Source organism: Lissotriton helveticus, chromosome 4_1 (genome assembly GCF_964261635.1).
Source record: "Lissotriton helveticus chromosome 4_1, aLisHel1.1, whole genome shotgun sequence".
Taxonomy (NCBI): domain Eukaryota; kingdom Metazoa; phylum Chordata; class Amphibia; order Caudata; family Salamandridae; genus Lissotriton; species Lissotriton helveticus.
Genome location: NC_136063.1, coordinates 2105658391 through 2105684058, shown reverse-complemented (window position 1 = coordinate 2105684058; position 25668 = coordinate 2105658391). Strand labels below are relative to the sequence as shown.

The 25668-nt window shown below is 44.7% G+C and overlaps 1 protein-coding gene across 2 annotated transcripts in view; it reads left to right on the top strand.

Annotated features, from left to right (window-relative positions):
- Positions 1–25668, top strand: part of COL4A6 (collagen type IV alpha 6 chain) — a 907271-nt gene that overhangs the window by 517877 nt on the left and 363726 nt on the right. For both annotated transcript variants that reach the window (XM_078688783.1, XM_078688784.1), the window contains 3 exons: positions 5329–5370; positions 7323–7412; positions 16407–16460. In XM_078688783.1, the coding sequence (XP_078544909.1) occupies positions 5329–5370; positions 7323–7412; positions 16407–16460 (186 nt within the window). The remainder of the gene's footprint in view (positions 1–5328; positions 5371–7322; positions 7413–16406; positions 16461–25668) is intronic.

The following is a 25668-nucleotide window of genomic DNA, read 5'->3' as shown; positions in this document are numbered from 1 at the left end:
AAACTTAACAGCTGCCTCACCGAAATGGCTAACTGGATGGCAGACCACTGCCTAAAGCTAAACGCAGACAAATCCGAGATCCTGCTCCTTGGGGAAGCCAAACATATTTGGGAGACATCCTGGTGGCCCTCCTCTATGGTAGACGCCTAGCACCCAAGCACTGTGCCAAAAACCTGGACTATCCATGCAGGCCCATATACGAACTCTATGTGGAAAAAGCTTTGGCACCCTGAAACTTTTAAAAAGACTATTCCCATGAATTCCCCTGGAAAGCAGGAAGACAGTTACAGATGCCCTGCTGGTCAGCAGACTGGACTATGTTATGTTATTAAATCTTTTCTATAGCGCTCGGCTACTCAAAAAGAGTGTCCCGGCGCTTTATAGGAGAAAGAGAAGAAACTGCGACATACTAACATAACACCAGATAAAAGAGAAGAAGAATCAGCCAGAAAATTTACAAAAGACAGACTACTGAGTGAACAGCCACGTTTTAAGGCCCTTCCTAAAAGCCAGCAGGCTAGTGGCTCCCCGCAAAGCCAGCGGCAGAGAGTTCCACAGCTGTGGTGCCAGCAGTCCAAAAGAGCGGCCACCAAGGCGCGCTTTCTTAACCCGAGGGACAACAGCCAGGTACAGGGATTCCGACCTCAGAGACCTGGTCGGTTGATAAAAGACCAGTCTCTTATGGAGGTACTTAGCTCCTCCCTTGTGAAGAGCTTTGTAGGCCAGGGTCAATGCCTTAAAGGCGATCCGCTTGCGGATAGGAAGCCAGTGCAAAGTTGCCAACAGGCCCGAGGCACTGGAACGCCTATTAAGACCAAAAATTGCCCTGGCAGCGGCGTTCTGCACTACTTGAAGCCGTTGTAGCAAGTACTCTGGAAGGCCCAGGTAAAGAATGTTGGAATAATCCAACCTGGACCCAATCAGAGCCTGGACTGTCAACGCCCTATGTTCCTCGGATAGCAGGGGAAGAAACCTCCGCAGCATCCTAAGGATGCCAAAGCAGGTGCCCGCCACCCCCAGGATCTGGGATTTCAAGGTTAGCCTGTTATCCATCTTAACCCCCAGATTTTTAGCAACCTGAGAGGAACACGAAGGAGGGAACATATCCATTGGCCACCAGGTCTGCCAGTCTGGCTCTGTGTCACACCCGAAGAAAAGCACCTCGGACTTGTCGGAATTGCACTTGAGGCTGCTCAGATGGAACCAATGAAACACAGCCCCAAGGCAATCCCGAATACTCTCCCCATCAAAGTCACCTCCTCTTTTACAAGAAAAGAGGAGCTGGGTGTCATCCGCGTAGGATACGATCTGGGCGCCATGCGACTCCACCAGCGCCGCCAATGGGGTCATAATGATGTTGAAGAGGGTCGGGCTCAAAATAGAGCCCTGAGGGACCCCGACTCCCAGAGGCGGCATCGCGGCGGAATCAGGCGGAGCCCAGATCGTTTGCCGGCGGCCGGCTAGGAAGGAGGAAAACCAGTCCAACACCGTCCCCCGTAGACCTACCTCGAAAAGTCTAGCGAGAAGACCACCATGGGGAACGGTGTCGACAGGTCTAACATCACCAGCATGACTTTGCCCCCAGAGTCCAGGACTCCTTTAATGGTTTCCGAGACCTCAAGGAGCGCAGTCTCTGTGCTGAAATGGGGACGAAAGCCCGATTGGGTGGCATGCAGGATCTCATTAGATTCAAGAAAATTGGAAAGCTTTTCCAGAACCTTCGTGAGAGCCGGCAACAGAGAAATAGGCCTATAATTAACAGGGGCCTTCGGATCTAGACCAGGCTTTTTAAGCAAGGGGATCACCATCGCCTGTTTCCAGGCATGTGGGACCACACCAAGCCTCAGCGAAAGATTTAGCAGCGGGTTAGCCAGCGGGTTGATCACCTCCGCGACTTTCGCTAGAAATTTAACAGGGCATGGGTCAAGGGGTGAACCCGATTTTAAGTTTCCCATTAGAGCCAGGGAGTCGGAAGCAGAGAGTGGGGGAAACACACTCAGCGTCACCCCTGGCCCAGCCTGTGGTGATATGATGTTATCAGGTTCAGTCTGGCCCGCAGATACTGGTGCCAGGAATGACTCCTGGATGCGTTGGATCTTGCTCGTAAAAAAATCAGCAAGGTCCGTAGCCCAGGTACCTGAAGGTTTTTCGTCCGAGGTATTAGACCAGGGGGAGGTAAATTCTCTCACAATGGAGAAAATCTCCTTGCAGGAGTTGGAGGCAGCCTCCACTCTCCTGGCCAAATAAGCTTTTTTTTCCAGGCGGATGTCCCAGTAGTAAGCCTTAACCACCGTTTTGTAGGTAACCTTGGCAGCAGTATCATATTGTGCCCGCCAGGCTCTTTCGGCTACCTTGCACTGCTGCCGCGTAGCCCACAGTGCAGCGGTAAACCAGGGCGCGGAGACCCGTTTCGGTGACGGGCGGGATGTTACTTCCGGGGCAAGATCGTTTAGCCTGTCAAGAAGCCAGTCCTGCATGGTCTGCAGATCCCTGTCAAGATCGCCTGAAAGGAGGCAGGGGTGGACCACCGCAGCCTGGGCCAGCATCTCTGGGGTCACTCGATGGTATACCCTGTGGACACGACCCTGTTGATGTGCCGAGAACGGCACAGATTTAACTATGCCCTTGATCACAAAATTGGCAAGAAAATGATCAGACCATAAAACAGGAGTAATCTCTATGCCCTCAAGAGGGGAGGACGAGAATATCTGGTCAAGGGTGTGCCCCTTCTCGTGCGTAGGCTCCTGAAGGTAAGGGATCAGCCCCAGCGGGGTCAGCGCCTCAAAGAGTTTAATGGCAGCCGGATCGGATGGATCATCCATCCGAAAGTTGAAATCACCTGCCACAATAACATGTTCAGCTTTCAGGGCCAACTCCACCAGCACCGGCTCCAGATCTTCAAAAAAGGTACCGGGTGCACCAGGTGGCCTGTACACGAGCAGTCCCTTAAAGGATTGATGAGGCGATAGATTTATAGAGAACGCTAGGGTCTCCGAGCCTCGGATGTCCGTTGCTGGCAGGATCGCACAAGGGGTTCCTTTTTTGACCACTATCGCCACTCCACCACCCCTACCATTGGCTCTATCCTTCCTGTAGATGTTATAATCAGGAGGGATTGCCATCGCGACATCAGGGTTGGAAGAGTCCCCCCACCATGTATCAGTAAGCATGAGACATAGTGGCTTCTCTAGATCTAAAAGCTCATAGATGTCTTGCGCATGTTTACATGCTGACCTGGTGTTTAATAGCATGCATCCGAAGCCCACACTAAGGATGTTCTTGCACGGCCGTGAAAGGAGCGAGCGGGTCGGGCACCAGCCACAACCCGGGCAACGGGATTTCCCATGATGGCGTCGGGGAAAAACAGTGCGACAGCCAGAGCCCTGGGGATCGTAAGAACGGAGCTCACGCGGAGAATAGCGCAAAACGGTGGTAACAGGGGGACACATCCCTGAAGGTAGAGTCCCAACCGCCGCTCCGCCAGCCTCCGGGACGCAGACGGGCGCAGACGGGCAGGACTCTGGCTTGACTCCGGCGAGAGTCCGGCGCTCCCGCTGCGCGTCACCGCTGCGCGCAGGGGGCGAGCTTTAAGTAGGGCTCACCTGTATCCCAAGAGAGCGCTAGAGCGCTCAAACAAGTGGCACACTGGCTCCACACCACCCCCAAGATGGCGCCCGGCGCCAAACACGAAGGCTGAAGAAAAAGTGCGATAGATCCGCGAAAAGCGCGGTGGGGGGCCCAATTTAAGGTGCAAGTGAGAGGGCACACAGAGATAATTTTAAAAACAGGGGAAATACAGTTTATAACAAAAAAAATACAAACGAGGTATTTTTAAAAATGACAGCAGCGCTGAGAATAACAATTCAGCAGAATAGCGCGCGTGCGTGCTACTACCTTTCTCCAGGTCGAGCTACTACCTAGCTCGCCTTAAGTAGGGCTCACCTGTATCCCAAGAGAGCGCTAGAGCGCTCAAACAAGTGGCACACTGGCTCCACACCACCCCCAAGATGGCGCCCGGCGCCAAACACGAAGGCTGAAGAAAAAGTGCGATAGATCCGCGAAAAGCGCGGTGGGGGGCCCAATTTAAGGTGCAAGTGAGAGGGCACACAGAGATAATTTTAAAAACAGGGGAAATACAGTTTATAACAAAAAAAATACAAACGAGGTATTTTTAAAAATGACAGCAGCGCTGAGAATAACAATTCAGCAGAATAGCGCGCGTGCGTGCTACTACCTTTCTCCAGGTCGAGCTACTACCTAGCTCGCCTTAAGTAGGGCTCACCTGTATCCCAAGAGAGCGCTAGAGCGCTCAAACAAGTGGCACACTGGCTCCACACCACCCCCAAGATGGCGCCCGGCGCCAAACACGAAGGCTGAAGAAAAAGTGCGATAGATCCGCGAAAAGCGCGGTGGGGGGCCCAATTTAAGGTGCAAGTGAGAGGGCACACAGAGATAATTTTAAAAACAGGGGAAATACAGTTTATAACAAAAAAAATACAAACGAGGTATTTTTAAAAATGACAGCAGCGCTGAGAATAACAATTCAGCAGAATAGCGCGCGTGCGTGCTACTACCTTTCTCTTACTATGACAATGCCCTTTTCGTTTGCATGCCGGACAACCTCTTCATACGACTACATGTGGTGCAGAATGCTGCAGCCGAACTAGTGTGCAACAATGACAAATACACCACAGGACACTCCACGACACAGGCCCCGTGATCCTCCAGAACAAATTACGTTTCTACACTCCTACCAGATCGCTAAGATCGCAACACCTCGCACTTGCCGAAACAAAAGGATAAATAAATCCAGAATGGGAGGCCGCACCTTCTCGCAGCACGCCACTGGAACGAGCTTCGAGTTGAACTCAGGCTGACCAAAGATTACAACATTTTTAGGAGAAAACTCAAAACACACCTATTTCTCAAAGACTGATATCTGATCCACCAATCTCGCGGATCCTACTCATCACCCTAATCCTTAGCGCCGTGATATCCCCAGGGATGAATGTTGCGCTCTACAAGTAATAAATAAATAATAGTAATAACATATGGGAATCGGTCTTTCCCACATTTATTTCCGGGTGAAATACCCCATACATATTCCTGCAAAATCTGAAATTCTGATGGGGCCAGCAACTCCAGTTTATGGCCCTATCCGAATTCTAAGGCTTTGCAAAATGAGAGCATTTATTTTCATACCTAGATTTCTGAAAAATCATGTATCAATCTTTTTTCTTTATCCTTCGCCTCAAAAAGAAGTTAATAAATAAGGGTCTAGTTATGCTATGTGTCAAGTAATTTCTGTTCTTTGTTCTTATTTTTCAGGGAAACATGGGGATTGGCTATCAAGGACAGAAAGGAGAAAAGGTAAGATTTGTGAAACAAATGCTAGCGTTGAATGAATGAATATTTCTTTGGTGAAAAGGTACTTGCATAATATAGATGTTGGTAAACTGCAGGAACTAACAAGTCACACACCGCACAGCCTTCAACTGAACAACGTTTTCTGATTGTGCCTAAATTATGTCTATACAGTAGTGAGTTATTAAATGCCTTTCATTGATGATCTCTAAAACATGAAATTATTGTTTTCAAAATAACAGTTGAAACCAATGTTGATATTTAAAAGTAAGGTCTTATGTTATCTGCTCTATATAGACCCACTTTGTAAATGCCTTGGTTTGTGATCAGATCGGTTGAACCTTGCAGAGTGCTATATTTCAGAGCCTGCTGTCGCTGGGAATACGTTTAAGATCCGGCCTGTTTCCACATAAATCATTTTAGCACTTATGAGCAGAAATTTAGACCCTTACTACAAATCCCTTCTAAATCCCTGCTCAGATGATGTCAAGCGTTACCATCTGTATCAGGATTACGGGTAATATAGGAAAGCTGCAATCCTAATTCAACAGTTTGCATCTTTCAGGGGAAAACCTGGTGAGATAGGAGTAGGGAAAGGTCCCAGAATTAGGGCAAATTGTGAGATCAGAGGCCAAAGTCCCAATACAACGGTTATTTCCCATTTTCATGTGTCAAAACATACAACTGGTTGGTATTACTGCAACCTAGAATCACCCCCACATTATTGATGGTGTCAGATGTGGTATTATTGTGATTTTCCTTTTGTATTAATAATAACCGCAAATATAGACTTATTTATTGTGCAGTGTTATGAAGTGTAAACGTGCCTAAATATGGCTGTTTAGAAGTGTGGGACGGAGTTACTAGAATAAGGAAATAAGAAATGATAGATATAAAAATAAGAAGAATGCAGGTGCAAAATGATATTCAGAGATATCAACTGGAAGGCATCACTCAAGGGAAAGTGTACATAGGAGATTCCAGAGATTACCTCAGAAGTGTGGACAAAGTACTTGTTAAAGAGGAATAGGAAATGAGAGAGCCCTCTAAAAGGCTATAAGTGTATTAAAGAGGGCAAACCTTGGTTACATGACAGAAAGGATAGAAGATAATGCCAAAAGGAGATTTAATCAAGGTAAAGAGATAGTAAACAAGGCTGAAGATAGCAAGATGATTGGGTGTAAATGGAACTTCATGGCTATGGGTCCACTTATGTTTTGGTCACAGATTCATGAATCCTGAGGAAATCTTTGGGCGTACACAAAGAAGAACCATGTCTAACCGATGGCCAAGTTTTGAGTTATGGTTTACTGCCTAATAATACTCACATTCATTTTTTAAATCTAATTCAGTATACATTTTCTTATACAACATTGGTGAAAAGTGTCTGGGGTGTATGAAAAACCTGCAGGAATTGATGCTGAACACTGAGTAGCACAAATATTCCCCATTTCTCATGGAAAGGATTGTAATAAGGCAATATTGCAGCTTGAAAAGACTGTACTGGTAATTCGAGGTGCAGTGTTACTGATGCGGTGTTCCTTCTTTAGTTGTAATCTGCTCCTTTTGTGTATTTAAAAGTTGATGGTTAACTAAATCCTGATCTCGAGTGTGGATGGCTCTACAATATTGAGTGAATGTTGTGTAAATGCATCATATATGTTGGTTGACTTGTGTGCTCACAAAAAGGACACAATCCGACTGTAATAATATTAAGGGGGCTCCTCTCTTCCTTTCCTTTACTGCTAAAACATTGCCTGTGTGGGGAGCAGGCACGTTCTTCTTTCTGGGTATGTCAATGTAGACGGAACTGTTCTTCAAAGTGCAAATCTCAGGTCCTTGACAAATCAATTATCGAATATGTTTTCTACTAGGCACCCTTGGCCACGATCAGGGCTGACATTAATGTTCAATCTGAACTGTAAATTCATGCATGTTCTTGCTTTGCTTCCACATAGGGAGATGTTGGATTTCCAGGTGAGAGAGGTGCAGAAAGGCCTGGACCATTGGAGTTTGAAGGATTTCCAAAAGGACACAGAGGCGAGCAGGTTAGTTGTCTTCCTGGTACCATACAGGTTGTTTGACAGACATGTTTTAAATGGTGTTATGTTTGACAAGCATATGGTCACCTAAAGATGCGTGCTTATCTTCGCACTTCTCAAAAGTCACGTGTCCTGTGAAATTGATATCTAATAGAATGCTTCTATGCAAATAACATTACAATTAGATGGATCTTGCTTTTATACGGAATCTAAATTGGCAATACTTGATAAAATAATAACAATATAGAAAATATCTACTTCATTCACGTGCTTGTTTTCCAAATGTTGAAGCTTCTCTTTATATCATTGCCAGCCTGAATTAGCCTATTTACAAGCTTCTTTCAAAAGAGAAGGAAAGTAGCAGAAGTGTGTCCAAATGTTTGTGGACAAGGTAATTTACTAGTCTAATGCCTGGCTTGGAATATTTGGGGGAGGTGTATTTTTTGGTGTCTTTGCAACAGTCTCGGGAATCAAGGCAAGCAAAATTAAAGATATGTTAGGGTAGTTTCAACATTCAAAACATTAGCAACATGTATAACAATATAGGTCTTTCTGTTAAGTACCAGTCAGTATCTGCCATCTTACACTCAACTTTTCAAATGCCAGTGTAAGATGATACTGCATGTGCTTGATGGTGTGGATAGCTTTTCTTTGTTTTGGCTCCCAGTGTATAATTTCCGCAGATTTTGAATTAGCTCTTTAAATTTTGTGATGCATTAAACACAAGTGAAGGTTAACTTGTTTTTAAGGTATTATTAGTCTTTTCCTTCTGCACACCTACTGGCTCGCCCAAGGACCTGTCTTTTAATACTTGGCTTTGTGCGCTGGGCTAGCGATGAGTGATTGGAAAATCTGTGTTGCTGTCAGGTAATCTCACCAATTTGAAGAAGGACGATAAGCCAAGTGCCCAAGTACAGCCCTTCATATGAGCACATAAGCTGCCTTTCTCCGAATTGTGTATCGCTTCTCTTGAAATGTTTGTTCGCATGTATTGTTGCACATGCGCGTTTGCCCAAAACTTTTAGTTCACGTGTCTGCTCTCTACTATGTATTTATGTTTCTGGTTGTCCAGTGTCTGCAGATGCAGGACACTGGACACTCACTCTCCTTTTACAAACATTGGCAAGGCATAGGTTTTGATTTGACTCCCAGCCTTTGACTTTGTCAGTGCGTGTTTAGTTTTGTCATAGTTTTTGCAAACCATTATTTTTGGGGAGCTGTAGAGCTCTCCTCAATCTAAAAAAAAAAATGGCTATAAACTAAAATATTTTTGGGGTCTCAAAAAATACACATTTTCATAATTAATTCATGGAAGGGAACTACTTTGTGTGTTGATGTGCTCCTAGTGAAAAGGCAGAATGCCCTCATTCACAGTAAAGTGAGCCTGTAGTTGAAGTAGGCGGACCTATTGCACTGGTCTACATGCTGCATTGGGCAGAAGAAAAATATGATTGACACAATAACAGACAAATGGAAGAAGAGGGCTGGTAAAAGCCCCAGTAAGCAAGTATATTTTATATATAGTTTTAGCAAGATCAATAGGTTTTGGCTAATGCCAAATCTAAAAAAAGTGATCATTCAAACTTAGTACTTAGGATCTGCACAGTTGTGCAGGGATGTACTTACTTTGTTCGCACTGCATCGCCACACACCAGATTCTTGTTGTTTTGCCAATGAAGGATGTGCAAAAACCATGTTGGCTCCTCTGTTTGCCAACAGTTCGAGCTACTGCAAGGCTATAGGGGCCAGATGTACGACCATGTGCTTTTGCTACTTCAAATTGCAAAAAATTGCGAGTCGCAAAAGCAAATGTACAACAATGTCAGAGACACTATTAGCGATTCCCAAACGGGTCGCAAAATGCGAGCCTCATGAATATTAATGAGCCACTCGCTATTCGTGACCCCATTGGGAATGGCTGGCCCTCCCAGGGATGGTGGCCTGCTGGGCTCAACAGACCACCATGTCTGGGACAGCTCTTAAATAAATCAGTTTAAAAAAAAAAAAATGCAGCCCATTTTTCTAAAAGGAAAACGGGTGCATAAAAAAAATAAACAATGAAACTTTTTTGTTACATTTTTTAAGAGCAGACAGTGGTCACTGGGACCACTGCCTGCCCTTAAAAAATATTTTCCCGTTTGCGAATGCTTTCCCACCTACTTCAAGTAGGTGGTAAATAACTGTTTTGCGACCGCAATTGCGGGCGCAAAACAGTCATTCTTAGGGCTCAGACTCGCTATTAGGAAGGGACGTCCTTGAAACGTCCCTTCCTAATAGCGAGTCACAAATAAATTTCGACTCGTTAATTAGGGTTTGTACAGGGCCCTTAGGTATTTTTGCATGCGTAAACGGGTCGCATACCTGCAAAAATAAAAAAAACTCTATTGGTCCCTACACAAGGATCCCATATGAGGACTTTCTTCATACACAGGATTGACGCCGAGAGGCGATCGAGAATGTGAGAGGAAGAAGGAGTTGATACAAACACACCAACTCTGGGAAGAATGATGCCATGCATCCTCAATGCCAAATAAAGAACACTCAAGGTTGAACAAAAAAACAACTTGAAGGCCAAAATACCAGGGATACTCCAGAAAAAGATGGATTTTTGACGAATACGTGAAAGGATTTTGAATCCCTTGGGAGACCCATCAAGGACAAGAGACACGAAGGGGAGCAAGTTGAACGAACATCACTGTCTACACCGGAACCCCAGGAGGAAAAGAACAAAGTCCTCTTTGAGGAGGAGATGTATGAGCAGGTTTTTCAAGGACCCCGAGACCACCAATGAATAATGGCAAAACCTTGACACTGGTTCACCCGAGAAGAGCATTTAATCCTACCCTTTGAGGCATTTACCTCCTGATGACATTGCAATGTAGAACACTTTGGTAAAACGAGCTGCAGACAAGTATTGGATGCAGCTAGAGGAAGAACAGTCATAAGTTTGTTTTCTTCCTGAAACTCTCTTGCAATTGCAAAAAAAAGTTTCAATACATTCCTATGTTCCTGAGCGTCCTGGACCAAGGTAGGGAAGCATTTAGGGAACAAGCATCATGTTAAGCTGTAACTGAAAGGATTGAAAAAAATTGCAAACACTTCTCAAAAGCCTCCTTATACATAAAGGCAATGCAGTGGAAGACTCAATAATAGTGGCCAATGCCATAAAAAAGCCAATTTTTCAATGTCAATAGGACCTCCACCATAAAAAGAAAGCAAAATAGCGGGATGGTGGGACACAAGGTAGAGAGAGCAGCTGCAACACAATGAAAAGTAGGTAGCTCCAATGCACGCCTCAATTGATATGGCCATGAACAGTGGGAGGAAACTGGGGAGTTGAGTAAGCACCTCCTTGAATAGTACAGGGAAAGGGAAAATTCCACCATGGAAGTGAGTTATGCTATTTCCAAAACCTGTCTTAAGTTTGCGCTGGACGCGCTGTGTACCTGCACTACCCTTAGGAGACACGTTTGGTTACGAGTCTCAGGGTTTTAGCACAAGGTCCAGCAACAGTTATAAACACTTTCTTCACTGGTGAAGATCTGGTGGGAGTGGCAATGGATGACGCCCGTCAACAGATAATAAAGGATAATAATACCGCAAAGGCCATGGGCGCTCTACAGTTACATGGCAACAGGAGAAGGGGGACTACTCCAGTTAGAAGGTTGTCATTAAGAGGAGGCTTTCAAATCACTACTCCACAGACATTATTCCAACATACCAATGTATCACAATCAGCAGCCCCACAGTGGCAGTTCCCCTCAACACCTTGTTAGACCAATGAGGCAGGTCCAGAGGAAGAAGCTGGCCCCGCACCCGCCACATCCCTCCAGTGAGGGGCAGAATAAGAGGTTTCCTCAAGGAATGGAGGTCAACCACCTCCGACAATTGGATACTTAACATTATCCAACACAGTTACTATATTGAACTCTTAAAAAAACACCAAGTGGGAGGCCAAAAGAAACTCTTGCCCGACAAAGAGCAAAGCCGCTTACAACAGGAGGTAGTGGAACTCCTTCAAAAACAAGTGATAGAAAAAGTACCTAGGGAAGATAATCTATTCGGTATAGTTTCTGTTACCAATACCGGACCATACACTGAGACTGATTATCGATCTCTAATTGTTAAACAAATGTTTTTTGTTTTTTTTTCCAATGTTTAGTACACGATTTAAAAAATAGTAATAGCAAGTACAAAACTTCAGACAGAATGACATTCAGTACAGCACCGTTCACCAAGTCCTGCTCAAACATGTGCCCCGCCCAATCCTTCCCCTACTCTCTATTGGGTTCCCAGCAGATTACTCATGGACCCATGGCCAACGGGCCTGCTGATCTTGTGAGCTTGTAATCAGGCCAGTATCTAACCCTTCCTCTGCGACAGGAGCCATCCATTTTTGTAATATTCCAGCCCACTCAAGACAGTCCTCCACCACCTTACATCCGTCCGGACCTCACGCATCCTGTGTTCCTCTGCCAGAGCCCACTCTCCCATGTAACCATATACCTTAAGAGACACTTATCTTCATGTGCCAATAAACAAAAATCACAAAAGATTCTTTCAATTCAGCATGAACCAGGTCTACTCTCAATTGAAAATACTTCCTTTTGGTATCAAGTCAGCACCCACAGCGTTCTCAAAATGTTTACCTATACTGCTGACTAATATAGGGGAGCTCATTCTCACAATGCCACAGGAATATCAAAGCAGTCATGCATACACTGCACAAACTAGGGTTCTCAATGAAGTTGGAACACCCTTTCCAATACTTAAGAAGAATAAGACCTTTCTAGGATCATGACTTCCTACCCCACATCCAAAAGGAATATGAAACTGAGAGAGAAAACTCACTTTTACCAGTCGGAGCTAATTTCTGCCAGTAAGAACAGTTAGGAAACAAATGGTCATGTTGGCTTCATGCATAGCATTAATTCCACATCAAAAACTTCATATAAGATCAATTCAAGAATGCATACCAAACCAGTGGTCACAGGCTATCAGAAGTTGGGAGGATCTAGTGGTTGCTACTTTGAAGGTACAGAAAGAAATGGCATTGTGGAACTTGAACTAAATAACAATAGGGAGGCCTTTTGTACAACCACCTCTGTCAGTGACCATCACTATAGATGCGTCCCACACAGTATGGGGAGCACACAGGGTGAATTTGAGCATCAGGGGCCTCTAGAATACAAGGAAACCAGTACAGAAAGTAAATGTTGTTTCTGAAGATAGTTATTGTGGCACTATGTGCTTTCTAGGCACAAATAAAAGGAAAGACAGTGCAAATCTAATCATACGTTCTGTCAAAGCTAGCCCAAAGCTCTTGGAAAATGGCCATTCAGAGGCATCCAGCCCTAACAGCAAACAGACACTGTAGACTAACAACAATCATGCATGAATGGAAAGTAAAACAACAAGTATTGGAAATCATTTTTCAAAAATGGGGTATTAGGGAATTAGACTTGTCTGCAGTCTCAGAAAACACAAGATGCCAAAACTTTGCAGCCAGGTACCAATACCACATTTCCCAAGAGATAGACTGGTCAGGAATTTTTCCATGCATTTTTTACCCAATACCACTGATATCGCTGATGATATACAGTGCAGCCTCTCATGCCACTAATATTAATAACACCACAATGTGCAACACAAATATAGGTCTCTGACCTGATGGAAATTTTGCATGGAAAGCGAATAAAGCTACGACTATCACTGGACTGACTATCAAAGCAAATAGGACAGGCCAGTCACCCGAAACCAACCAATATAAGTCGAACAACTGATGAATAAATCCTTCAAACTGCTGCATAAAGCAGGACAACAAATGATAACCCTGCAAACAGCATTCCTAACAGCAATAACATCACTATGCAGGGTAAGAAAACTATAAATGCTTACACGCAGGAACCCTACACGGATATCTACAGAAACAGAATGATTTACATGCTAACTAACCCACATTTCCTGCCTAAGATCATGCCACAATCCATGTGAACTAAACCATCCTGCTGCCAGGGTTTTTCCAGCAGTCAAAGACACAGGCTGAAGAGCGCTTCAAATTCTAGGCACTTGCAGGACAGTCGTGTACTAAGTGGACTATACTATTTCCTTAGCACCAGCATGCCAGGGCTCCCAAACGGACACATGGAACTATGGCATGATGGACAGTCCGTTCCTTCCAGACGTGTTACAGGAGAGCAGGAATACTGCTAGTAGACAAAGATAGAACCCACTCCACAAAGGCAATCCTTGCATTCATGGTGAACATTTTAAATAATGTCGTGTGCATAGCAGCCACTTGGTCATCAATATGCACTGTACAAAACACTATTGTGTGGACATTCAAGTCAACAGAAAAACAAAAGTAGGGCAAAACGTATTAAAACATCTATATGCGAGCACAAACTCATTTCAACCCAACCTCCAAAAAGAGAAATATAACACTCCACAATCAGTTCACAGCATGTGAATAATGAAAAGAGTCATGCTTCAAAACTAAATGGTTACTTACATGTAGGAGTAGTTTTTCAGCTTGAAGAATTTTCTGGATTCACGTGCAACACTCCCACCTCCCCAGCAATGAGGTGCCTTTCAAACAAACTACAGAGGAGTTAAATTGTTCACACAACATGTAAAAAGTATTTTTTTTTAAAACACGGACAGAAGGTCGCCAAGAGGGAAAACAAATTTGAAGATATGCATGTCTGACGTTATGGGGGGACCGACATACCACCAAATGGTGGTCAACAACGCCCACAGGGAAAAAAAGAAGAGGAGAAGAAAGCGAAAATTGTGAATCAAACCACTAAATGGCAGAGCATGTAAATCCAGAAAATGCTTCAAGCTGCAACACTATTCCAACAGACAAGTAAGCATTGCATTCCACCTAAGGTTTGTCTGCATTATTTTCCCTATGCCCGCCTTTCCTATGTCACTGTTAGCAGTTTTTTCCTTTTTGACATTCTGTAACTGGACTAGACTAAATGACTTTTCCAAGTCCATCTCACTGAGTGGACCATGAATAATAATAATGTGGTATTTCTGCACCCGGAATTGCCAATACCACAGGAATACTTTAAAACTTGAGGAATTTCACACTTGATGCCAATGGTGATGTCTCATTTTCAGGCTGTTTTTCAGCCACTCTTTTCACCAGGCTTTTGCTGGTGAAATATCTGGAGGGCGGGCATTATCAGTACATTATTCCCTCTTTACTTCGAAACCTGATGCGGTAGGTAATTTCCAGTACTGGCCTCTTGAGGACTGCCTTCTGACTAAGATCGAGGACCTAAATCTTTTTTATTCCTCAGCGACAATAGTTGCTTTGAGTTTTGAAGAGACCAGTTCCAAAAGTTGGACTTTTAGTAAAACAGATGAGCCCTAAAATAAATGGACAGTAGAGGAAGACCAACAGTAATTAACTATAACATACATTGACATTTCCTAGTGTGCTCCTGGGGCTTGGTATTATGACACACTCCACTAAGTAGGGCAGAGATTGTGATGTATGCATGTATGTGGTACTTGTGTAGCACAAACAAGCCGAAAAGCAGCAGCAGCAGAGAGACAGTGAGCGTGTGATTGGAGGGGTAGCTGGGATTTGAGAGCTGAAGTGGAGAGAGACTGCATCATGATGTAGTGTTCTTTAAAGAGGTGAGTCTTCAGCTCTTTCCTCTAGGCTAAACAGTTCACTCTCTCTTTACTCTAATGATCATGAGAACTTGAGCAATTAACTCTACAAAAGGAGAGTTAAATCTTTGGCTGCCGAAAGAGTATTCAACATACTCCTGTAGCTCGTATATTTTCATCTTCATTGAAGAGCTGATTGTCAGAGAAAAACTTGATAAGCATGCATATCAACTACTTAACTGTTAACATGAGGGCTGCACCTTAAAAGGGTATTGGAGCAGGTTTGGAGAAGTCCTGATGGATACAGGGTTGTTGTTACAGATACTGGGGTCTTATAGAGAAAAGGCCTGTTGGCTTTTTTTTTACCGTTTGCCCGTAATTGTCTCTGGTCTGACAGTGTCTTAGCTGTGGGTGTGCCAGGGACCACCAGGAATGAGTATTCTGCTAGAATCTTCTCTTTAAAAGAACACCCTCGCCATATTATCAACTACCACAATACTGTGAATGTACAAGCGTTTAGGTAGAGGTTTACTTACCACCATAGATGTACCTCTACAATATATATGTATCTACAAGGTATGTAGATGTGGAGTTATGAATAATAAATCCATACTTACTTTCCTACCGATTGTGGTAGTCATTATTCTGGTTACAACATTTTTGTAGGACTTTTTTTAAAATGATATTCTAGCATACGGCCCTAGAGATGGTGAGCCTATCATCCAGATAGATTGAGTGCCAGTTGTGACGGCTTTGCCGATGCTGCGGCTGGGTTTTAAGGTGGTATGGGTCAGCAAGGAAGAGGAGTTTCAGCAGTGTGTGGGTGAAGCAGTTATATTATTTGCCTCCAGCTGATGCATTAAGAGGACCATAGACGAGTTTATGAAGCCATGGAGTAGGGCAAAGCCACCATACAGATTGAAGAGATGAAGCTTGAACAGTAGTTCTGAAGTTGCTTTCGGAGATGAACAGTTTCACTTTTGCTAGGAAAGAGAGCTGGTACCAAGCTGTTGTGGTTTTCTTGGTGATGTGTTCCTAGAATGTGAGATGGGTGTCCAGGGTGAATATGAGCGACTTAGTGTAGGATGGAATTTACAGTTTTGAGTGCATCCAGGTTCAGGTTGCTGAGCATTGTTGGATAAGGCGAGATGATCCCCTTCAATCACTATCATCTAAAACCCAAGTAGAACCATCTGATGAAAAATAGACCCACCAAGGATGAGGAGCAATGGCTATCCATCTTTGCACTGTCCCCGGTTGTCTGAAATAATGCAACACATTTAGATGCATCTTTAATGCCATGCACCTTTCATCACTTCATTCTCACAAGGCTTTGAGTAATTCATGGTCCAATATTTTAACCCCTGACAGGGCGAAGAAGGCGATGTAGGAGACCCAGGATTTCCAGGAGAGCGTGGACAGCCGGTAGGTTTTACAGAATTCTAATTATGAATATTGACCATTGATAATTTTTGAAGTTTGTAAGATTGTTTTTATTTTTCCTATTTGTGGCTTAATCAATATAGTCTGTGGGCATCATTTATTAAATGTGTGCAAAGATGCCAGAAATTACAACTAAATTACCCTTTGCAAATTGGGTCATGTGACAATCTATGCTGCCAAGCGTGCTTTTTGCATGCATCATTATGACAATAGGTGTGTACTGCAGAGTGATGTACTGTTATTTTGAGGGCTCTGTCTTTGAAGAGTATCTTTTTGGATATTAAATGATAGTGGTAGGTTGAGAGCACTTGGCTGTCTCACGGTGATGAGGTCGAACTGATGTGAGCTCAGAAACTTAACAGTTGTGGCCTTGAATATCCAGTCAGTTCTAAACTTTTAAGAATAAATGTCTTTCTGACTGATAAATTATAGTACACTTATGCAGTAAAGAAGACGAAAAAACGTTTGTCAGGTGGATCCTTCAAGTAGTTTTAATCCAACGAAACTGCTTCACAACCACCAGCTGCCGTTCCCCCCATAATTCTACCCACATAATTCTAACCCAGAACATTCTACCCTTGTCTATTCCAACTGCAATTACACATTCAACACAACTTTCCTTTTTCCCCCAAAAAAGATACACTAATATTAAAACAGGCTGGAAAAAACTACCACATCTATATACAGAACCAATTAAAATAAAACAAAATAAAAACTATAATATAGTAATAAGTACAATAATAATAAAACAAGAAGGAGAAATCAAAAGTATTCATATAAAGAATAAAATACAATAAAGCAAGGTAAAAACCCATAATAACATAGTAATTAAAACATGTTCACAACAAAGAAAGGAATGAATTCTCACAATAAACACAATATCAATACAATTTCTAACACATTACATACTCCCTACATTGTTCAGGAACCTTTTTGTTTCTTTCACTTCTATGCTGAGTAGAATCACAAGAAGGAACATCGTGTAACACACCACATTACCAAAAGAATCAGTTTCTTCATTCCCATCCATCTCAGAATCACGACATCCATCTGTCACACTTTACGGTACATTAGATTCATTAGCTTCTTCAACCAACACATCTCTCCCAAGGTAAAAAAAACACAGATAACTCTCACTTCTATCTGGTACCGGCAACCTCTCAGACTCCAATTTCCCCTTCAAACTCAGAAATTCTCCAAAGATTCCAAGTCTTGCTACCTTCCACATGCACAGCTTTGTTAAAAACTTCAGTCACTCTAATAGGATATAATCATCTGGCAAACGCCTTACCCACCAACGTAGAAATCTTAATCCTCACAAAATCACAAAATGTTAAACTTTAACATGACGAACCACATCTCTTGGAAGGGATGAGTCATCATCATTGGGTACACCTCCACCCTCTTTTTAAGTCCTCTCTGCAAACAACTTTGTCCAAAAACTCAATTACCTTTCTAGAATCTGCTCTCTCACACATCCTTAACTCTGGCCATTTTGTAAAATAATCTCTTCAAAATAATGGCAAAAGCAGATTTCTTTTCCAACACCAGAAATATTCCAAGAAGGTCAACCCCAACTTCCTCCACAGACCTTTAACACACTCCTCCGGTTCCATTTCAACAACACACGTTTTAGCCGACTTTTCACTATCAGCTCACGGTGCACACTCCCTCACCCAACCATCAACCGTACCATCAATCTTTGCCCACCAATAAAGTTCACTAACCCTCTGTTTAGTAGCAGGCCTACCAGTATGACCTTCAAGAGCCAGGGAAAATATTTTCCTCCATAGATTCTGAGGAGGCTCTATCTTGTTGCCCCTTACCACAATACCCTAAAAAATCATCAGTTTATTTCGCACTTTATTAAACAAAGCTAAATCCTTGCTTAACATGCGTACTTCAGGTCATCCATTAATTAGAATACTCTGAACCAAATTCAAATTTTGATCGTACAACAAGGACTACTTTTATTCATCTTCTAGAATGAAACTCTGCAGTCTCATGCTCTCACAACCCTCTCTGACATCATCTACAGTGTATGCTACATCACACTCTAGTTCATCAACAAATTCATCATCAATTACCAGTTAAAAACACATATGCAATCTGTGTGTACATTTTCACGTCCAGGAATACATTGCACAATGCACAGATATTTTTGTAATTTAGCAGCCAAACAAGCTAACCGTTCAGTCAAAGTCCTACCCCCACCTGCAGGTAGGATACTCACCATAGGCATATGGTCAGTCCTTAGAATAAATTGTGTTTCCCAAGGAAATTGCCTAAAGTGTTGCACAGCCTAAGTAGAAGCTAACACCTCCTTTTCTATCACTGCATCATTTATTTCTGTAGACCTTAAAGTATGCAATGCATATCATACAATCCATTCTTTGCTCTTGTCTCTTTGCATTAAAACAGCACATAAACCCAAACTGCTTGCATCCACAGCCACCAAGTATTCCTTTCCAACCTCATATGGTCTCAACCAGGATGCCTCCTCCAATTCATTTTTAAACAGTTCAAGGGCCATTCAATAACTTTCCCCCCATTCAAATTTCAAATTTTTCCTCAACAAACGCCTTGAAGGATCAACTTTTGTGGCATAATCCGGCACATATATGGCATAAAACACTGTTGGACCCAGAAATTATAATAACTGATCCTTAGAAATTGATGCAGCAGCATTACAATTGCCTATACAGGGTTCCGTTTAGGTTTGATACCACTTTGAAACATTGCATGGCCCAAATAGTCAACTCAACTTTTTCTTACAGAAATTACATTTAAAAACGCATACAGTCAAACCCTTCCATTGGAATGTCTTCAATACGACACCCACATTTTTATTATATTCCTAATACGTTTTTCCACATTCCAAACTAATGTCCTGGAATGTGACAGCGTCTGTAACACCCTCACCCTCAATAGTCTGTTTCATTAGTCTCTTGCGTGCTGATGACGGAGTCTTGACTAGCTCAGCTCGTCATCAGCAAAGGGCCACCTTGCTGCATGACCAGCTCAGCTCGTCACGAGCACAGCGGCGCCGCGCGCGGACCCCTCCCCCCGCGTCACGGGGGAATTAGCCCCGCGGTGAAGGGGTTAATCATTGAAACACCAGTGCAGGAGTAGCTAAACCAAAAGGCAATCGCAAATACTGGAACATGCCTTACGAAACTATTTCATGCATATTCGGAAAAGGATGACTAGCAATCCAAATGTCATTGTTTAAACTCTACAAATCTATGCAGGGACGTAGTTCCCCTGAACCTTTCGCAGAGATCACTGCAGGAGACATACATGGCGATGATTGAATTAGTTCAGTTATTTTTTTTTTCACACAAATCATCCAACATTGCTTTTGATTCTTCAGGATAGGCACTTTTCTTAGCTTATGCCTAACCGGAACTGCCCCATCCTTAAGGATTATTTTGTGTTTAAAGGCACAAACCTTCCTAACACCTCAAAGAAGACTCCCCATTATAATGAAGTTATCTCAATTACAAAATTAGAACCATGCATTTCTGACATTATCATGTACAAAGCTGGAAAGCCATTCAGGGCAAGCATCATACCCAATTCCTGTTGATGTGGCCAACACAAAATGGAGTCCCTTTTTTTGCCCCATACATTTTTGCTCCAGTCCGTCTCCAGTTAAATTTCCAATCAGCCAAAAAATATCCTTCCAAGTCTGTTTTTCTGTCCAGACGGTCTACCTGGTTGTACATCAGGAGATTACAAATGTCTCCCTTCCCATAACTCACAAAACACAGATTTCCCAATAATGGGCTGCTGTCCTATTTTTGTCCCTTTCGCTGGTACCGACTGGCACCAGTGAGCGCTGTAATGCATGAGAGCCAGCCGACCACAAACACTCTGCACAGAGCCACCCCACCTGGACCTAAAGAAACCGACTGCTTCCCTGTGCTCACAGGACCCTCACATCCCAAGCTCCCCATTGGGAACTCCGGGTCTTGTCCCCAAGTCCCCCCTTGCAGCCTATTTCTAGGCGGCCTCTGTCCTTTTTGCTGTCTAGCGTGCAAGGCTACTGACTCGTCCAGCATCTCTGCACCCAGATTCACCAGCAAAAGAAACAAATGATGGATGAAATGTTGAACAATGCAAACATTCAAACCCAGTCACAAAGATCTGGGTTTATTTATTTATTTATTTATTTATTCAAAGTTTTATATAGCGCGAACAGGATCCTTACAGATATCAGAGCGCTTCACAAAGACAGTGTAGGGGCAGTAGGAATCAACAGAGATACTGGGAACAGTATAAAAGTCAATAACATGGTGATAACATGGGTAAAGCAACAATAACACGGTGACAATAACAATAACAATAAGATGGTAATAACATGGATAATAAAAAGCATACATAAAACCAATCCATATACAATCAGGTAGGGAAGTAATATAGGACAGTACAAGTCATTGATCCCAATACAGAGGTGTTCAGGTGGATCAGTAAACCAACGTGTATCATATCTTGGTCGATAGTAAGAGAGTAGCGTAGTAGTGCCACTCTACAGGTAAAGTGTAGTGCCAAGGGATAGGGTGAGCAGTGATACAATGCGGTGTCTCTGAACCAACATCTATGGCGATCAGGAGATCTTGGCCAGAAGGATGGTTTTCACCTCTTTCTTGAAGAGTGCCGTGGAGGAGATCAGCCTGGTTTCAGGCGGGAGCGCATTCCAGATCCTGGGTGCCATTCCTGAGAAGGAGCGCTTGTAAGTTTTCGCTTTCCGGAATCTACGAGGTTTCAGGAGTAGATTTTTTGTGCTCCTATTGGTTCTCGAGCCTCCTGATATAGACAGCTTTTGAGCGAGGTAGTTGGGTGCCTTGTGGTGCACGGCCGCGTGTGTCATAACTGCAATTTTTAGCTGTATTCTGGCTTCAAAAGGCAGCCATTTTAGAGACTTTAAGTCTGGGGATATGTGGGAATGCTTTCTAGAGCCAGTAATGAGTCTCGCGGCAGCGTTCAGGGAGGCTCTTAAGGGTGCTGTTGTGGATAGCGGGAGACCGCTGAGGGCCGCAATTCCGTAGTCAATTCGAGGGATGACTAAAGCTTGTACAGCAGATTGGAAGTCTTTGGCCGGGAGGAAGGGTTTAATTTTCCTCAGTGTGTTAATTTGGAAATTGGCTGCTTTAGTGGCTTTGCTGACGTGCTGCTGCATGTTGAGCTTGGCGTCGAGTGTGATGCCTAGGGATTTCGCCGAGTCCACGATGGTAGGTTGGACATTGAGTGCTGTTAGGTTGTTGAGCCAAGTTTGGGTGGAGGACGTTTTCGCCGGGGGTGAGATGAGTAGGAACTCAGTTTTCAGCGCGTTTAGTTTGAGGTGATTATTGGCCAGCCAAGATTGGGTGTTAATAAGCGTGGAATTCAGATGTTTGATATCTTCCGGGGATTGTAACTTTAGATAGAGTTGTGTGTCGTCGGCGTACATATGGAATTGAACATTGGATGCTTGAAGCAATGTAGTGGAGAAGTGTGGCTCAGGGGTTAGAGGCGGCAGAATCGGAAGCTGAGATCGGTCCTGGACCAGGGTTCGATTCCCCGCCTCGGCGGGTCTCGGGCTCAAAATTCCACGGACTCGACAATTCTCGCTCCGGTGCCTACTCGATTCACAGGTTCACACTCTGCGACTCTGGGCAATAGCTTGCTTAATCTCCACTACGGCCCCTCGCGGCGGGATGCCTGGCTTTCACCTTGTGGATACCCTGCTGGGGTTATCTCACAGGGGAATACCAGGACGGGTTCCCAAGGCAAGCGCCTTGATGCCTTCGGGTGATACGTGCGCTATATAAATCGCAATACATTTACATACATTTACAAGGTGGCGAGCGGTTCCATAACGAGGTTGAACAGTGTAGGGGAGAGGGTGGATCCTTGTGGCACACCTAGATCTGCAGGTATAGGTGTAGATAGCACATTGTCGATCTTGAACCTCTGAGACCGATTGTGAAGGAAGGACGAAAACCACTTGAGAACAGTTCCCGATAGCCCCATTCGAGTATTTAGCAGCTCCAGCAAGTTCTCATGTTTGACCGTGTCAAATGCTGACGAGAGGTCAAGAAGGATGAGGAGGCAGGACTCATTGCGATCCAGAATTTGGAGGGCGTCATCAATTATGTGTGTCATAGCTGTTTCCGTGCTATGTTTCGCTCTGAAACCTGATTGATGAGGGTTGAGGAGGTCAAATTGATCAATGTGTTTTGTTAGTTGGAGTTGGACACATTTCTCCAGCAGTTTGGCCAGGGTGGGGATATTGGTGATGGGCCGATAGTTGTTTAGGTCAGACGGATCAGCAGTAGGTTTCTTGAGTATAGGCGTGACTTGCCCCACCTTAAGGGAGTCTGGAATGTGGCCTTGCTGCAAAGAGCTGTTGATGATCTTGGTCCAGAGAGGGAGGAGCAAGGGGGTAAGGTCTTTTACAGCATTAGCAGGTAGAGGGTCTGTGAGGTGATTAGAGGGCTTCAAGGTGCAGAGCAGTTTGTGTATTGCTTCTTCCGAATAGGTATCGAAGTACTGCCAAGATGCCTTGTTTTTAGGTTGAGTGTCTGCCATTCTGGTGTGGTTGGGGTATCGGCTTACATCCATGATGAGGTCATTTCTTATGTTGTCAGTCTTTAGTTTAAAGAAAGCAGAGAAGGCTTCACAGTGTGGGGTGCCATTTGTTGTGCTGTTTGATTGTGTGGGTTGTGCCTTTGTTTGGGTCTGGATTAGCTCGAACAGTTTTCTTGGCCTGTTCTTCGCTTGGTCCAACTGGCGGCTGAAGAAGTCCGACTTTGTGCGCTTTATATTCCTAAAGTAGACATTTCTCTTGTTCTTAAGCTTTTTGAGATGCAGTGCTGAAGGGTCCGATCTCCAGGTGCGCTCTGCCATTCGCATATTACGCCTCTCATCATTGAGTCTGTCATCATACCAGGGGTTAGAGATTTTGGTGGAGACTCTCTTCAGTTGCAAAGGGGCGACTTCATTGACTATTGTATTCATAGAGTCAAGGTAGTGGTCAGTTAGTGATTGAACATCTGAGGCACCTGAAGGGGGAAGGAGGAGGTTGCCGATGTGGGGTGGTAGGGTTGAGGGGTTAAGATTCTTCAGATCCCTTTTCCATATTTTGGATTTGATTGGTTGAGTAGGGTTAGGTTTAACTTTTTCGTTGATAAAGAAGGTGATAATGTGGTGATCTGACCAATCACAGGGTAGAATCGCCTCCAGTTGAATAGCGTTCTCTTTGGCAATGATGAGATCGAGAATCGCGCCTTTGTCGTGTGTTGGTTTATCGCATAATTGGCTGAGGTCAAGCGCCTTGAGGAACGATTTGAGGCTATTCACCACGGTGTCTTTCTGATCGTTCCAGTGGAGATTGAAGTCCCCCAGGTAGACTTGAGTGGTCTGCCGACCGGCATTGGAAGTGATCATGTCCATGAGTTGTTGAAAGAATATGAGATTGTCACCAGGCGGGTGATAGATGAGATGTAAAGCACAGACTTGTTTGCCCTCACTGGTGATGTCGAGACAGAGGAGTTCACAGGAGGAAAGGGACGGGGAGGTGACTTGAGTAACGGAGAGGTTGCTCCTAAAGATGCATGCAATTCCCCCGCCCGTCTTGCCAGGAGGCCTGTCCAGCCTAATGATGTGATAATTGGGGGGGACTAGTATGTCCATAATCGGGGTAGAGGCTTCAGTGAGCCACGTTTCCGTTAGAATGGCTAGGTCCAGATCCCTTTCTGAGACGAGATCCGCGATGTCGGAGGAATGTCTCTGGGCCGATCTGCAGTTTAGTAGGATGCATTTGAGTTTGGGAGAGAGTAGGGTGGTCGAGCTATCTAATGTGAGGTGAACTTTTCTGAGGTTGTTAGGGACGGAGCCTCTGTTGTTGAGTGTTGGGAGCCTCCGAGTGTTTGTAAGAATTGTGGGTATGGTGATGTGTGAGTTGGAAAAGTCTTTTACCGGACCTGGGCCATAAGAGTGAAGGAGAGAGCATAGGTCGCGGTCCGACAAGGGGTTGAGAACACGACGGGGGCGGAGGGAGTTATTGCGAACGGGGATAGTAGGCCATTGCTTGTGTCGTCGGGGGCGAGGGTATGTAGGGAGGGTGCGTCGTTTGTAGGGTAGTGGGATGGTGCGAGGTAGACTGGGCTGTGAGGAGAGGAGGTCTTTGATAGCGTGGACTTCTTTTTTGATTTGTAAGATTTCCTCTTTGACTTGTTGGAGGGTGGATAAAGTCAGGTCAGGGGGGTCATTGGGGAAGGTGTTGGTGAAGAGGGCCGTTGGTGAGTGATTGAATGGTGATCTGGGGGGCAGGCAGGGTATCAGGGGGGGGGGGGTATACTGGCGTTGTTGAGGGGTTTAGCGGTGCTAAAGGGTGGGATGGTATTCAAAGTGTGAACGTGTTTGTGGGCGAGGGGTGTGGGTGATGTAGGTGAGACAGGCGGTGGGTGGGGAGCATAGGTAGTGACTTCAGTGGAAGACGGTGCCGGTGAGTAGAAGAGTGAGTGGAGGCTGAAGACGGTGGGGGAGACAGGAGGGTAGTGAGGGCTGAGAATAGGAGGTGGGAGAGAGGGGGAAGCTAAGGTGAGGGAGGAGGTATGTTCTGTATCGTTTGTTGGGAGGGGGGTAGCGTTGTGAGTGGGAGTGGGGAGGGAGCAGGGACGGGAGAGGTGTCTGCCGTGGGGGGGATGGGGGGGATAGGTGGATAAACTCCGAGTGATGGTGTGTGCAGATGTAGGCGTGTTGTGGGTGGGAGTTGTTGTGTCAGGTGTGAGAGATTCGTGGTTGGGAGTGGGGAGGGAGATGGGGAGGGAGAGGTGTCTGTCATGAGGGGGCTGGGATGGGGGGGTGGATAAACTTTGGGCGGTGGCTTGTTCAGATGGTGGTGTGTTGTGGGTGGGGGGTTGGGAGGATAAACATTGGGCGGTGGCTTGTTCAGATGGTGGTGTGTTGTGGGTGGGGGATGCTCTGTCCGGGGGGAGAGGGATGGAGGGGGTATGGGTGGGGGTAAGCAGGGTCATGTTAGAGGGGCTGCTAGTATGTGCAGTGGAGATAATTGTGACTGTCTTTGGGGAGTGGGGGGCGTTAACAGCAGGTGGGCCATTTACTAGGGTGCTGGGGGTAGAGGTGTGGTAGGTGGTGGCTGCGACGTCAGGGGAGATAGTGCTGACGGAGTTCTGGGTGGGGG